At 45.0% G+C, this 15,818-nt stretch overlaps 2 protein-coding genes across 4 annotated transcripts in view; one reads left to right on the plus strand and one right to left on the minus strand.

Annotated features, from left to right (window-relative positions):
- LTK (leukocyte receptor tyrosine kinase) overlaps positions 1-15,818 on the plus strand; it is a 166,287-nt gene that overhangs the window by 142,790 nt on the left and 7,679 nt on the right. For both annotated transcript variants that reach the window (XM_038404861.2, XM_043515976.1), the window contains exons 25-27: positions 11,806-11,898; positions 13,021-13,122; positions 15,480-15,614. In XM_038404861.2, the coding sequence (XP_038260789.1) occupies positions 11,806-11,898; positions 13,021-13,122; positions 15,480-15,614 (330 nt within the window). The remainder of the gene's footprint in view (positions 1-11,805; positions 11,899-13,020; positions 13,123-15,479; positions 15,615-15,818) is intronic.
- ITPKA (inositol-trisphosphate 3-kinase A) overlaps positions 3,732-15,818 on the minus strand; it is a 72,368-nt gene continuing 60,281 nt past the window's right edge. For both annotated transcript variants that reach the window (XR_006281895.1, XR_006281894.1), the window contains 2 exons: positions 13,145-13,276; positions 3,732-4,856 (listed from right to left, as the gene is read on the minus strand). The gene's annotated coding sequence lies outside the window, so the exon portion shown is untranslated. The remainder of the gene's footprint in view (positions 4,857-13,144; positions 13,277-15,818) is intronic.

The following is a 15,818-nucleotide window of genomic DNA, read 5'->3' on the forward strand; positions in this document are numbered from 1 at the left end:
TTTCCTTAGGGAGACATGCAGGATTCATGCCTGCAGACTGTTGTTCCAGACTGCTTGGTAATACACTGACACCTTCACAGGATCCCTGCTCTCAGGTGTTTGGCCCAGGGACTAGTGAAGGACACTGGTCCCAACCAGCTCTTAAAGGGGCAGCACAAAGTCTTAAAACCTCTCAGGAGAGACTTCCCCTCTAAAGGAGAGGAGAAAATCTCTAAGTCTGAGGCTTTGAGTGAGATACCTCAGACACTCAACTAAGCTTTGCAGAGTTAGGCATGAATGGGAGCTCTAGCTTCACAGTGTTTTATTTTCTAAAAACATAAAACCAAACAAAGAAACTGGCAAAGCTGAAGAGCTGTGTAATTCTTCCTCGCCTGCTTTGTTGCTATGATGAAGTTGGATGGGAATTCCCTAGCAAGACCTACTTATACCTAAGAACAAAAAAGGTCTTCCTTACTCTGCCTAAGCTTAACCCTGCTGTGGCCATAGTGAAGCATATAGCCATATCAACTGAGTGAGACATGGCCCATAGATAGGACAATATGATCATCACTCAGACTAAACCTGGATACAGCAATCTCAGCCTTGGGAGTATTGGTGCAGCCTCTTATTGCACAGGTCTACATACTCTTAGGATGCCCTTGTGAGCATATGCCCCCCCCAAGTCCTCCATAAATCTATTTTAAACTACATTTCCCAAGTAGCTTTTTTCAGGCCTTACGCGTCACCTGATTCTGATTTGCTGTACATTCAAAACTTCCAAAGACAGGTCCTGGGGGCAACTATGACTCCAACTGAAGAAACTGGAATTGCGGACTAACATCTGGTGTCCTTCCAAATATTTTGTTGATGCACTCTTTGGGTAGCACAGAGACGAAGGCGTCGCTGAGGCTGTATGCCAGGGACTACGTCCCTCACTCCTTCCAGTGGGAGACTATTCAAGCTCCCTTATCTCAGCCAGTGTTCCCTTTGAAGCCATTGTCTCTCCAAGTTCCAGCATGGAGATTATGCAGCAGAGGAGGTCACTGATACCTATTCTAAGAGTTGAAAGACTCCAGCTGGGATTCTCTGGAAAACCACCCAGCCCCAAACATTTCTTTTGTTTTTCGGTGTTCTGAGAGATTTCACTCTCTCTGTGAGGGTCACTATACAGTGTGGGCCCTCATATGTGGGTAAACCACCTCAGAAAATGGGTGCTTGAGAACATCAGGGAAGGATATTCAATAGAACTCACTCCTTATCATAGGAACAAGTTTATCCTTTCCCCAAAGTATATTAAAAGAAACCAGCAAAGTCTCTTCATAGCATCAAAAGATGAAGGGCACAATAGCCATCTCCTACGCACTGAAATGATAGAACCAGTTCAGTGCGGTGGGGGGGGGAATGGAGGAGGAAGATACATTTTGGAAGGGACACAAGATGCTTTGTTTCAGAGTAGCAGCCATGTTAGTCTGTATTCACAAAAAGAAAAGGAGGACTTGTGGCACCTTAGAGACTAACATGTATTTGAGCATAAGCTTTTGTGAGCTACAGCTCACTTCACTTTCCACTGAATGCATGTGAGCATTCACATGTGAATGCATGTGATGAAGTGAGCTGTAGCTTATGAAAGCTTATGCTCAACTACATTTGTTAGTCTCTAAGATGCCACAAGTCCTCCTTTTCAAGATGCTTTGTGGTACACAGAAACAATGGTATGCAACCCATTTTAGATCTCAGGTCTTTCATCAAGTCTATAATGAGATCAATATTCCAGCTAGAAATACTGAAATCCATCATTACAGCATTATCTTCCCAAAACTTCAAAATATGAAAATAAATCTCCTGGAGATCTATTGAAGATATGATCAGGGGGAGTCACCCGGGGGATACTTTAGCTTCTGCTACAACAAGATGCATTTTCAATATAAAATACTTCCGTTTAGACTCAAATTCTACCTGGGTATTCAAAAATTCTGTATCAACTGTCCCTTCAAGTGAAAGGGACACATGTCTACTCTGGTCTGGCCAACATTCTCATCAGATTATACAGGGCCGAGAAGACATAGCTGAAAGCCTTCAGAAACCTGGCTTTGTGCGAACAAGTGGAAGGGCCAGTTACAGCTCTCACAAAATTTCAGCATCTGTTATCATCCAAGACTATCTTTATTTCAGAAGACTATATTGTCTAATTTGCCGAACATTAGCACACATCTCCCAAGATAAAATCTCTGACTCAGCTCCTGTGCTACTTGATCTCATGTGGATACCCAGTGCTTCATTTCTAGACAGCAATTGCAGCAAATAAGTATATGAAGATCTTGGTCCAGCTCCACTACTAGTATCACTTGGTGAATTCATTCTTAAACAGCTACCTGCTCGTAGTTTCCAGAGAAGCTGGTCTTAACTACAGATTCTGGACACCATGTAGGGGGAATGTATATGGACTCCTATGTGACTTGCGGGATGGTGGGGAGACGTAGACCAAGTAGGAGACGTGGTACAACCTGCTTCATGTTATGGACATCAAGATCACTACTTTTCCAACAGATGTTTCTTTTTTTAACTGTCTATATAACTGCTAGGAAGGCAGAAAACCTTCAACACTGCTTAGAGAGGTAGCCTTGTTCATGTCCTGGACAGATGCTCTCACTCTGTTCTTTGGGGTTCTATACCAAGAAGGAGAGTCAGGGTCAACTGGCTCAGCAAGACACACACTTAGAACTAAAGGAATGCAGCCTAGATCAGCTAGCTTTTTAGTGCATCTCTGGCCAGGTTGGAAGCTTACTGATGAATTTCTTTGCACCCAAGTCCAGTTGGAGAACTAAAAGAGGAGAGGAAGAAACACTTGAAAGCAGAGGCTGTTGATCCTCTTGTGACAGGTTAGACTCCACTTCTAGGATGCACCTGATGTTCTGGGGTTCAACTGAGCCTCCCCTGCTCAATCAGTCTGGGTTTCCTCTCCCTGCTTTGTTGAATTAGGCTCTCCAGGCTCTTGCAGCACACGTGCGCATGCACACACACCTTCTCTCCTTTTCTTGTGTGTGTGTGCAGGCCACATCCCACTGCAGACACAGACTGAAGTCAGCTCTGTGTGACAGGACTCCCCCAGCACTCACGTGCCCACCCCTTTTGGGAGACAAACCCAAAACACTACTGTCTTGCACTGTATAGAAATATCCATACAGCGCAAGCTCATAAAATGCTCCCTCTTCCTCAAGGTGAAGAGAGATGTGCCTCGCCCTCCCCCCCCCCCGCCACACAGCTAGAAATTGCATAAACTGGGTTTAATAATAAAATCTGCCTATTATAGTTAATAAAATTGTTTTGTTTAAGTGGTTAAAGGGATAGCAAACAGAACAAAGCCGATTACTAAGCAAATGAAAAAGTGTGCAAACTAAGCTTGACACACTAGATAGGTAGGATACAAATTAGCAAATTCTCACCCTGAGTGATAAACAGGCTGGCAGATTCTTAAGGCATAAGTTGTCTTGCTTTCCCAGGTTTTCATACATAGGCTAAAGCTCTTAGACTGGGACCATCACTTCTCACACTTCAGTCTTTGTTCCTCAGGGGTTTTCAAGTGTATTGTCATAGGGAGAGTGAGGACCGCTCCTGTTATTGTCCCTCTTTTACATCTTTCCCCCCACTTGCTGGAAAGCTTTTTAGCTGTGACCTAGGTCAAACAGTTCCCATTATGTAGAGCTATCTCCGAGAGGCTTCTATTGTACACAGTTCCTGGGGTAATCCTTATGCATGTGTACATTTCTTTAATAAGCCACTAACATTGTTTAGCCTCATCCACCGTAGCACATTTGAAATACAGAAACATGGTCAATATTCCCAGCTTCAAATACAAAAATGATACAGGCATACAAATTGGATAAACACATTCAGTAAATCATAACCTTTCCAATGATACCTCACATGAGCCATCTTGCATAAATTATATCTTAGTTATACCATATTCATATCATAACCATATTTCCATGAAGAATAGGGGGTGTAACGTCACACCTCTTATCTCAGAAGTGGACTAAAAAGCCTACTTTATACCTTTCCTTCCTCAGCCACTGAAGGTGAAGATTGTGAAGGAACAGGCCACAGTGATTATAAACCTCTTCTTATAAACCCTCAGGTCTTGGTTCTCAGACCTGATTCAGATGTAGCTCAAACCTTCTCTCAAACTCCCAACAAATACACAAAACATAGTTCAAGAGTGACCTATCCTGAACCAATATCCAAACCTGCCTAGCCCATCAGCTGGGAAACTGAGAGGAAAGATCTATAATCACTCATTCTGAGAAGCTGATAAACACCCTCCTAGCATCTGAGAGGACATTCACAGATGATGTCTGTGGGTAACTTGAGGTTTAGATGTTGGTGTTACAAGGGCCACACATCAGGGCAAAGTCAGCTGAAGCAAAAGATGGTCTAGCGTTTTGTCCAGATGGTCTGACCATGGGGCTCCAGGGCAACACTTTTTGGAATGGCCAGCCAGCAGAGTCAGGCATATTGCACTGTAAGAAATTCATGAGAATCTCCCATCACTGTCACACAACAGATTCCTGAGGACCACTCTTCTAGCAATACACACATCTGGTCACAATCTGGATGTGTGTGTAGGATCTACAAGTCCACATAAAACTACTTGTCAGCATCACAGGTGGTAGCTGTCTTCCTCTTCTCACTGAAACTGTCTTGCCTACTCACCACCTCCTTGTCCAAAGGACTGCAGAGCTTGGTATGCTCTCAGTTATACTTCAGTTACACATTCCACCAAACATGGCAGTTCTGTAGACTCCCAAGGCCTCCATCTCCAAGGTCACCACATGTAATAGGAAATGGTATTGTTGCCTTTTTGAATGAAACCAAGAACTCTAAGAACATAGAAATGCATAAGTTATATGTGAGCAGAGCCAACAGAGGAATAAAAATTTCTATAACAAAGGTTGCAGAGTAGCAGTCATGTTAGTCTGGAAAAGGAGTACTGGTGGCACCTTAGGGACTAACAAATTTATTTGAGCATAAGCTTTTGTGAGCGATAGCTCACTTCATCGGATGCATGCAGTGGAAAATACAGTGGGGAGATTTTATATATACAGAGAACATGAAACAATGGGTGTTACCATACACACTGTAACGAGAGTGATCAGGTAAGGTGAGCTATTACCAGCAGCAGAGCGGGGGTGGGGGGAGAGTAACTTTTGTAGTAATAATCAAGGTGGGCCATTTCCAGCAGTTGACAAGAATGTGTGAGGAACAGTGGCAGGGGGGGACTAAACATGGAGAAAAAGTTTTACTTTGTGTAATGACACATCCACTCCCAGTCTTTATTCAAGCCTAAGTTAATTATATCCTGTTTGCAAATTAATTCCAATTCAGCAGTCTCTCGGAGTCTGTTTTTGAAGTTTTTTTTGTTGAAGAATTGCCACTTTTAGGTCTGTAATCGAGTGACCAAAGAGATTGAAGTGTTCTCTGACTGGTTTTTGAATGTTATAATTCTTGACGTCTGATTTGTGTCCATTTATTCTTTTATGTAGAGACTGTCCAGTTTGGCTAATGTACATGGCAGAGGGGCATTGCTGGCACGTGATGACATATATCACATTGGTAGATATGCAGTGAATGAGCCTCTGACAGTGTGGCTGATGTGATTAGGCCCTATGATGGTGTCCCCTGAATAGATATGTGGACACAGTTGGCAACGGACTTTGTTGCAAGGATAAGTTCCGGGGTTAGTGTTTTTGTTGCGTGGTGTGTGGTTGCTGGTGAGTATTTGCTTCAGGTTGGGGGGCTGTCTGTAAGCAAGGACTGGCCTGTCTCCCAAGATCTGTGAGAGTGATGGGTCGTCCTTCAGGATAGGTTGTAGATCCTTGATGATGCGTTGGAGAGGTTTTAGTTGGGGACTGAAGGTGATGGCTAGTGGCGTTCTGTTGTTTTCTTTGTTGGGCCTGTAGTAGGTAACTTCTGGGTACTCTTCCGGCTCTGTCAATCTGTTTCTTCACTTCAGCAGGTGAGTACTGTAGTTGTAAGAACACTTGATAGAGATCTTGTAGGTGTTTGTCTCTGTCTGAGGGATCAGAGCAAATGCGGTTGTATCGTAGAGCTTGGCTGTAGACAATGGATTGTGTGGTGTGGTCTGGATGAAAGCTGGAGGCATGTAGGTAAGCATAGCCGTCATTAGGTTTCCAGTATAGGATGGTGTTTATGTGACCATCGCTTATTAGCACCGTAGTGTCCAGGAAATGGATCTCTTGTGTGGACTGGTCCAGGCTGAGGTTGACGGTGGGATGGAAATTGTTGAAATCTTGGTGGAATTCCTCAAGGGCTTCTTTTCCATGGGTCCAGATGATGAAGAGGTCATCAATGTAGTGCAAGTAGAGTAGGGTCATTAGGGGACGAGAGCTGAGGAAGCATTGTTCTAAGTCAGCCATAAAAATGTTAGCATACTGTGGGGCCATGCGGGGACCCATCGCAGTGCCGCTGATTTGAAGGCATACATTGTCCCCAGATGTGAAATAATTATGGGTGAGGACAAAGTCACAAAGTTCAGCCACCAGGTTAGCCGTGACATTATCGGGGATACTGTTCCTGACGGCTTGTAGTCCATCTTTGTGTGGAATGTTGGTGTAGAGGGCTTCTACATCCGTAGTGGCTAGGATGGTGTTTTCAGGAAGATCACCTATGAATTGTAGTTTCCTCAGGAAGTCAGTGGTGTCTCAAAGATAGCTGGGAGTGCTGGTAGCATAGGGCCTGAGGAGGGAGTCTACATAGCCAGACAATCCTGCTGTCAGGGTGCCAATTCCTGAGATGATGGGGCATCCAGGATTTCCAGGTTTATGGATCTTTGGTAGCAGATAGAATACCTGCTACAGGACAGGCCCAACAAAGAAAATAACAGAAAGCCATTAGCCATCACCTTCAGCCCCCAACTAAAACCTCTCCAATGCATCATCAAGGATCTACAACCTATCCTGAAGGAATAAATGGACATAAATCAGATGTCAAGAATTATAACATTCAAAAACGAGTTGGAGAACACTTCAATCTCTTTGGTCACTCGATTACAGACCTAAAAGTGGCAATTCTTCAAAAAAAAAAAAAAACTTCCAAAACAGACTCCAACGAGAGACTGCTGAATTGGAATTAATTTGCAAATTTGGATACAATTAACTTAGGCTTGAATAAAGACTGGGAGTGGATGTGTCATTGCACAAAGTAAAACTATTTCTCCATGTTTAGTCCCCCTTCCCCCACTGTTCCTCACAGGTTCTTGTCAATGGCTGGAAATGGCCCACCTTGATTATCACTACAAAAGGTTTCCCTGCCTGCGCACCCCCCCACCCCAGCTCTCCTGCTGGTAATAGCTCACCTTACCTGATCACTCTTGTTACAGTGTGTATGGTAACACCCATTGTTTCATGTTCTCTGTATATATAAAATCTCCCCACTGTATTTTCCACTGAATGCATCTGATGAAGTAAGCTGTAGCTCACAAAAGCTTATGCTCAAATAAATTTGTTAGGCTCTAAGGTGCCACAAGTACACCTTTTCTTTCTATAACAAAGGCATTCAAAAGCCTCAGGTACAGCTCTCATTACAGTGAAAAGAGCAGCAATTTTGTGGGCAGAGAAATCACATATATGAGGAGGCATGAAATGCTGCTACAGGGTCTTCCAGCCACCTTTTCTCAAACAGTCTAGACTTGACATCCCCATCTGTGCTGATGCAGCATTTGGTAGAGGAGTGTTTTGGAGCAGGGAGCCCACATAACCCTTAAGTTTATTTTCAGTTCTACATGGGTAAATTTGAATCCCCTCTTCCTCCTGCCATAGGGATGATTTATGTCTTTCTACAGCCCACTGTGAAGGCTGTCTGACACAGAGGGGACTGAGAAAAGGGAAATTCTGTCTTACCATTGAATTTTCATTCTAGGACCCTCCATGTCAGACAGTCTGACCTTCCCTTGGAGGACTGCATTATATCTACGGTTTTATTCTGGCTGTTGCTCGCTTATTGAGTAGTTTGAAAGGGAAGAGGTGTTCCTCCAGGAAATCCTTACATTGTATGTCAAGGCCCTGCTGCAAAGAGTTTGAGTTGAATAGTACTTTTATACAGTTAGGATTTTTCAGTTTTGGGTGCTGTCTTTCTGGAGAGTTCTTTCAGGGGGGCCAACGTAATCCCCACCTCAGAGCCAAGATTTGGTCTGCCTCCAGTCACCCTGGAATTGGGGAACACCCCACTGTGAATACCATCTGACACAGAAGGTTCTAGAATGAAAATTCGCAGGTAATGCAGAATTTTCCCTGTTAGATATATCTATCTATATCTATCACTCAGTGGTGAGCTGGAGTCGGTTCGCTGGAACCGGTTGTTAAATTTAGAAGCCCTTCACAGGACAACCGGTTCTAAAAGGGCTTCTTCTTCTAAAAGTGGCACCTTAGGCACCTATTCCATGGGTGCTTTGGGGCTGGAGCACCCAAAGGGAAAATTTGGTGGGTGCAGAGCACCCACTGGCAGCTCCCCACCCCGCGCCCAGCCCCAGCTCACCTCACCTCCGCCTCCTCCCCTGAACACGCCGCCCCGCTCTGCTTCTCCGCCCCCCTGGGCTTCCCACGAATCAGCTGTTTGCACAGGAAGCCTGGGAGAGCTGAGAGGCAAGCAGCGGCTTTGCGCTTAGGCCCGCGGAGGCGGAGTGGAGGTGAGCTGGGGCGGGGGGGGGCACGCCAAGGGCCGCCCGTGCCGCAGCAGGTAACTCGGGGTGCGCAGGGGAACCGCTCCCTGCCCCAGCTCACCTCCACCTCCCTGGGCCTGAGCGCGAAGCCGCCGCCTGCTTCTCAGCCCTCCCAGGCTTCCTGCACAAACAGCTGATTCCTGGGAAGCAAAGCGGGGAGCGCAGAGAAGCAGAGCGGGGTGGCACGTTCGGGGCGGAGGCAGAGTGGAGGTGAGCTGGGGCTGGGCACAGGGTGGGGCGGGGAGCTGCCAGTGGGTGCTCTGCACCCACCAAATTTTCCCCATGGGTGCCCCAGCCTGGGAGCACCCACAGAGTCAGTACCTAAGGCACCACTTTTGATGTGATCAGTGGGGGGGAGCGGCCACTCCCCTTACTCTCCCCCCCAGCTATGCTACCCCACCTCTAGGAGCCAGAGGGACCTGCTGGATGCTTCCTGGGAACCGCCCCAGGTAAGCACCGCTGGGACTCCCCACCTTGCACCCCAGCAGGTGTCTATGGCTCTTGGGGGCGGGGCACAGTGGGCACCCACTACGATGGCCCATGAGATCCTCCTGCCTGGTTCTGGGGGCAGTCAGGGGAGGGGGGTGGATGGGGTAGAGGTCCCAGGGGGGCATTAAGGAATACAGAAGGTTAGATAGAGCAGGAGTCCCGGGGGGTGGGGGTGGGCCACGATCCCCTCATGGGGTGAGGAGGCAGTTGTTAAGATTTTGGCAGCACATCACTGTGTGTGTATATAGAGAGAGACAGACAGACAGATAGACACACTTTTCAGGCAAATAACAGCACTTGCCTTAAAGTGCCCTTCTGCTCAGAAAAGTGACTATATAAAAGACACCTTCCCACTCGGCAGATCTGCCCCCTGTATGTAGTCAGAGTCCTATCTGCTGATTTTACTGACTAAAATAAAAGCTTGACTGCTCTCAGCACCGCAGAGTCAGAACATCTACGAGGGAACAGTATGGATCCTATTCCTTCATGTACATCATCAATAAAAGAATTGTGTACTAAGCTTCAATCTGTTACACCTATCTAAACCCACTGAAGACCGGGGGATTGCGCAAGTGTCACTGAGGTTATCATTTGTCCTGGAACAATTTTGTTACTGTGGTGATGAGGTAAAAAGAAAAACCCCAGCTTGTTTTTCAGATGCAGGGGGAGTTTTCAAGGCTGGCGGGGAGAAGAAATATTTTACTTGCAAAGTACGCACATGTTTCTGGCCATCACCAAGACACAATTAAAAACAGACACACCCCTCCCTCTCCCCCGTTTCATTATTTTTAACAAGGTGCTTTTCAGAGCACAATGGTACTTTAAAACAAACACAAACTCTTCAGCTTCGCTCATGCATTCACTTCCTTCCTGTGTCACAAATTAAAGGCTGAGTCCTGCAAAGTTACTCTCAGATGCAATGCAGTTAATTTCAATGGGACTAAGGACAGGTGTAAGCCTAAATGTTGGAGTTTGTATTTTCTTGGGGCTGGATCTAGCAAATCATAACATCTTTCTGGGAAATATCAGTCAAATGGCATTTTGCATTAAACGAGACACCACTGAGGGTTATGGAGAATGCAAAGAAGCCACAGGTCTTTCTTTTAAAAAAAAAAAAAAAAATCCAAGAGGAAGGGAGGCTATGTTAGCAAATCGCTAAAGCGGGAGAACTGGGTTCTGGCCTGACTCTAACATTGACTCTCTGTGTGAGCTCTGACTCAGTTTCCCACTTTATATAATGGAGATAGTGCTTACCCTTGCAAAATGCTTTGAGAGTTTTGGATGAAGAAGCTCCATTTAGGTGCTATGTAGTAATTGCCATTAATAAGGATTATAACAACATAGCAATCATTTTTAATAAAGGCCTAATCCTACTATGGATTAAATTTCAGTGTGGTCACTTGTGGGAGTAAGGGTTACTCATGGAAGGCTCACCAGATCAGCACCTATAATCCCCCCCCCTTTTTTTAAACCTAAATATGTAAAATGTAACAGGAATGGATCTGATATGTAATCATGTTATGAGTACTATACGAGCTGTGATGTAAGAATATTGATATGTAACCTAGTTACTGAGAGAGACTGTAACTTACACTGGCGTTAAAAGAACTTCCTGTGTGAATATACTGATTTAACTTAATAAAGTCTGTGGGAAGAGCAAACAGGGAAGATCATCTAGGTACACACTAGAAAGACAATGGGGTTCAGCTATTAGCATCAGAGAGCCTGTATCTTGTCTCCAATGCATGTAAACACTGTTTGCCAGGCTGGGAATTAGAGATCAAAGGAAAAGCCTCTCTGCGGGGCAGATGGTGAAGTTCACTGGTGAGCGACTGTCTAGCCAGCCAGGCTGGCACAGGTAGACTTTGCAGTGGCAGTCTAATGAAATTGGCCTGTTCAGATCCAGGGAACGGTAAGCCTTAGAGAAACGCAGGCTTTGCAAATTTATTTATTTGGTTTATTGATTTTAGGATGGGGTTTTTTTTTTTAAAATGCTTTTGTTCTAAATAAATGATATTTTACTTTAAGAAAGCTGCTTGGTCACTAATTACTACTGTCATTGTTCTCAAGGGGTGGGCATGGATCAGAGTTCACGTTGCACTCCCCGTCAGTACCTGGCTCAAGTCAGGGAAGCTAATGATCCAACCAGCGGACCAATATTGGTGATGAATCCTAGTCATGTGCCACCTGAGGCACCTTGCACAGATGCTAAGAAGACTGTCCCCAGGCAGGGGCGCTGGAACAGTTTGTACAGTGGAGATGCTGAGAGCCATTGAAACAAACCGTAAACCCTGTATATAATGGAAACCACTTCAAGCCGGGGGGTGCAGCAACACCCCTAGTTCCAGCACCTATGTTCCCGAGGAAATAGTACTGCAAGGTCTGAGCCCAAGGCAGATCTGCTACATTGATCACTGCTGATACAGAGGACTATCACCTGGCCTGAGAATGAGAGAAATGCATGTTTCCACCCTAACAAAGCGTGAGGCCTGCCACCTACAGTGTGGGTTGTACCTGGAGAGACAAAGATGTGTAGGAAGTGCAGTTACCCTGGTGACCATTTCATAAGGTATTATATTTCATAACTCCACTTGTTGTTTAAGGGACATAGCTGCAAGGAACTGCCTGCTGACCTGCACTGGGACAGGACGAGTAGCCAAAATTGGTGATTTTGGAATGGCCCGAGATATATACAGGTAAGGGGCAGGAGTATTCAATTTGCTTGGAGAAAAGTAAATGAAATGACATCTCTAGAGTGTGGAGGAATCACATGTATGTCTGAAAAATATGAGCTGTCCCATGACAGCTGAGCTAGAATCACCCCAATGGAGCCAGCCATTATCTCTAGGGGAGTTGTCTACACTAGACTATTTACTCCAGTTAATTGCTTGTCAGTTAAGTTAGCTAACACAGTGGTTTTCAACCTGTGGTCTGCAGCCCCCTGGGCTTCTGCACACTAGGTCTAAGATTTCCAAAGGAGTCCACACCTCCATTCAAAATGTTTAGGGGTCTGCAAATGAAAAGAGGTTGAAAGCCACTGAGCTAACACATTTGCACATGCTAATCTGGACATTCCATATATGTTTGTTCCAGGCTGACCCCTGGGGCACACTGTTAATGTTTCTGGTGTCCAGACTAGCATGCACAAATGCACCAATTCCAGCTCATGGGCATTCAGTGCACTTAAGTTTAAAAAAAAAAAATCTAGTGACAAACCCAAGGTGCCTGAAATAAACACTGCACTGTTGCCCTGCACCTTGGACAGTCATTGCACCTGTGCAAAGTGGGTGTGAAATCCACGCCAGCTCAAAATGGTTGCATTCGAGACCTGTTCCCCATTCAGTGTGCACCCCAGTGTAGATGACCACACAAAGTGCAGGCAACTGGAAAACCAGGCCAGGGAACCATATGGGAACCAGTCGCTGTGGTGGAGTTTCAATTATGGGAAAACAGGATACAAAGCCAAGCATTCATCTGGGCAATCCAAAAATAAGTGGATTCTTCAAGGCATCACATTCTTCAGGAGGCCCTGGTTCAGTAGTTACCCTCTTCCATCACTGAACCAGAGGCCAAGCTTCTTGAACTTGTGCAAAGACCCTGTTTTGCCCAGGAATCATCTTTAAAGAATTCATTTTAGTCTCTTATCAACTCTGAGGGTTACAAAGTTCTTGCTTATCAATTCTCACTCAGAATTGTCTGAGTTTATTCTGCCCCCAATTGGGGTGGAGTGGGAAAGACTCGTTATTCATCTGACCCCTTTCAGCCCCTGTGGAATTTGATTCAAAGCCTTTAATTCTCCTTGCATTTGGTCTTCCTAGGGCAAGCTACTATCGCAAAGGAGGGAGAGCCATGCTGCCTGTCAAGTGGATGCCACCAGAGGCTTTCCTAGAGGGGATCTTCACCTCCAAGACTGATACCTGGTGACGATTACCTTTTACTCACCTCCGCAAGCCGGTGGGGGGGGAGGGGTGTGTGTTAGGGAGTCCAATGCACATGTAGAGACGTCAGCTGGTCATCAGGAACTGAGGTCTTCTCACAGATAAAGCTTTAAACATGTCAAAGTTGCCCAAAGTCCTAGCAGAAGAAATCAAGAAGTCTTTACTTTATCTTCAGTTACAGTTTTGACTAAAAGAAAAGGAGTACCCGTGGCACCTTAGAGACTAACAAATTTATTAGAGCATAAGCTTTCGTGAGCTACAGCTCACTTCATCGGATGCATCCGATGAAGTGAGCTGTAGCTCACGAAAGCTTATGCTCTAATAAATTTGTTAGTCTCTAAGGTGCCACGGGTACTCCTTTTCTTTTTGCGAATACAGACTAACACGGCTGCTACTCTGAAACCTGTCATTATGCATAGTTTTGACTAAATGAGTCCTGAGTGAGAATTAAGAATCTTGCCCAACATCAATAGAATACATAAAAATATACAGACACACTCCTTTGGGTATGCAGCACCACTTCACATTATGCTACGAATGGCTACAATTTACAGCCCAGGGAACAGCTGTCCCAAAAGCAGGGTTCACCGCTGAGGGAAGATGCTGCTGCTCTTTGCCTGGCAGGGACCCCATTGGCAGAATCTGCCTGAAAGATATGCTTAATCAGTGTATTTCCCCTGTGTGCTGGCCCTGCTTCATCTCTTTCCAGCCTTGCCCACTTTATGGACTGCTCCAGATGGTTCTGGGCCATCTAGCAGAGCAGGTCTTGGAGCTGGTTTGCACCACTGAACGCCTGACTCCAACAGGGCTTTCCACTGCCAGGGGCTGCAGCCTGTGGAAAGAAGAAGCTGGGTGACAGCATGTTTGTCAGCCTTGCAATGCCCTAACACTATGCTAAGCTACTAGTAGTGCAGCATGTCCGGGTTGCAAAAGCTGGCTGCAGGATTGCACATTTGCAGTATGTGGCAGCAAAGTGCAGAGGGGAAGGGCTGTTTAAATGCTTGATATTAAAGCACAGTTTTAAAATCCAAACAAGCAGGAGCCTGATTTTCAATAACATCACTGTCAGACACTTCTAACTTGTCAACCCTCAGCATCCGTCAGTCAGCATCCATAACTGACAAGACTGCTTAGATGCTGCTATCTTCATAATCACACACAATCACTCCTTTGCTTTGGCATTATTTTAATGCTGAGACACTGAAATATAAAATTACAGTAGACTTAAGCAGAAGCTCTAGCGAGCTGCTGAGGGAATGATATTTATATAAATGCCTTTCAGATAAACTTTTTCTGTTTTAAAAAATCACCTCCATCAGTAAAGCATTTGTAAAAACGTACTGGAAAATGGAAGGTGTTCAGTTTGTGAAGAACTGTGTTTATCAGCACAGTATCCTCTTAAAGCGATGCTGGCACATTGCTTCCAATGCCACACTGACCCAGTTCCCTGACAATGTATTTAATTAGCAATGTCTGGACCTCCAAAAGATTAGGAATAGATTATCTGTCGTATCAGAGCAGACCAGTCAGTGGCCAGCACCAGATATTTCAAAGGAAGGTGTACAATCCCTATAATGGGCAATTATAGGTAACCTACCTTTAGTAGAAGTTTCTTCCTAGCTCCCATCAGACAGGGGTTGGTGAAATTCTGGTAAGATTAAAGTCAATGGCAAAACTCATATTGACTTCAGTGGAGCCAGTATTTCACCCTTGATCTAAATGATATCTTGTGACAGGGAGTTTGCTAGATTAAATGTGTTGTGTAAAAAAAAAAAAAAAAAAGTTCCCTATGATCAATTTTAAATTTCAGTTTCACTGGCTGTCCCCTTATTCTTGTATTATGAACACTCAAATGTTTGGACACCTATGCAAACAACTTGAGTCTACAGAAAGTGGAAATCTCATGCAATGTCTGATACTTTTATGTTGCCAGTCAAGCCAGATATACCACCTTAGTGGTGCTTTGGTATTTCCACTTCCAGAGCCAGGTAGTGCAGAAAGAAACAACACTTTAAAATAAATTATTCTGACATTTTGGAACTTCACAAAATTAGATTTGGGTGACAATCCAGATTGATTCTAAGGGTTTGTCTACACATGGAGTTATTCCGGAATAGCTATTGTGCTTTACCTTCATACCCCAACTTCATCCAAATTATCTTTCCAGTATAGATAAACCCTTATTTTAGTCGCACTGATTTTCTGTCCGTACGATTAATCTGGTGCAGCATCCTAAAGCTCCAAGATAGTGTTGTCTGAAGGCCTTTTAGGCCAAATTCTAAAGGCAATAGGGTACAAATCAAAGCCTAAGGGGCCTTGTTGGCTGGTTTCTGTGGCAGGTCCTTTGGCGTGCTGCTGTGGGAGATCTTCTCATTAGGCTACATGCCCTATCCTTGCAAAACCAACCAGGAGGTGCTGGAATTTGTCACTAGTGGAGGAAGAATGGATCCACCAAAGAACTGCCCAGGGCCTGTGTGAGTATCTCCTCACCCTTAGGCACAAGTCAAAGGCTAGGAAACATTCAGACTGGCTAGTCAAAGATGGCTGCCACCCCCTCTACAAACTTTTTACCCTAGGTTTTCCTCAAAGGTTAACAGAAGTTTAAGTTGAGAACACCATTAATTGGTACCCATTTTTGCAGTCTAAGCAGAGAGGCCCAGGGTTCAATGGAATGGGAG

The sequence above is a fragment of the Dermochelys coriacea genome, chromosome 6 (genome assembly GCF_009764565.3).
Source record: "Dermochelys coriacea isolate rDerCor1 chromosome 6, rDerCor1.pri.v4, whole genome shotgun sequence".
In the NCBI taxonomy this organism is placed as follows: Eukaryota; Metazoa; Chordata; order Testudines; family Dermochelyidae; genus Dermochelys; species Dermochelys coriacea.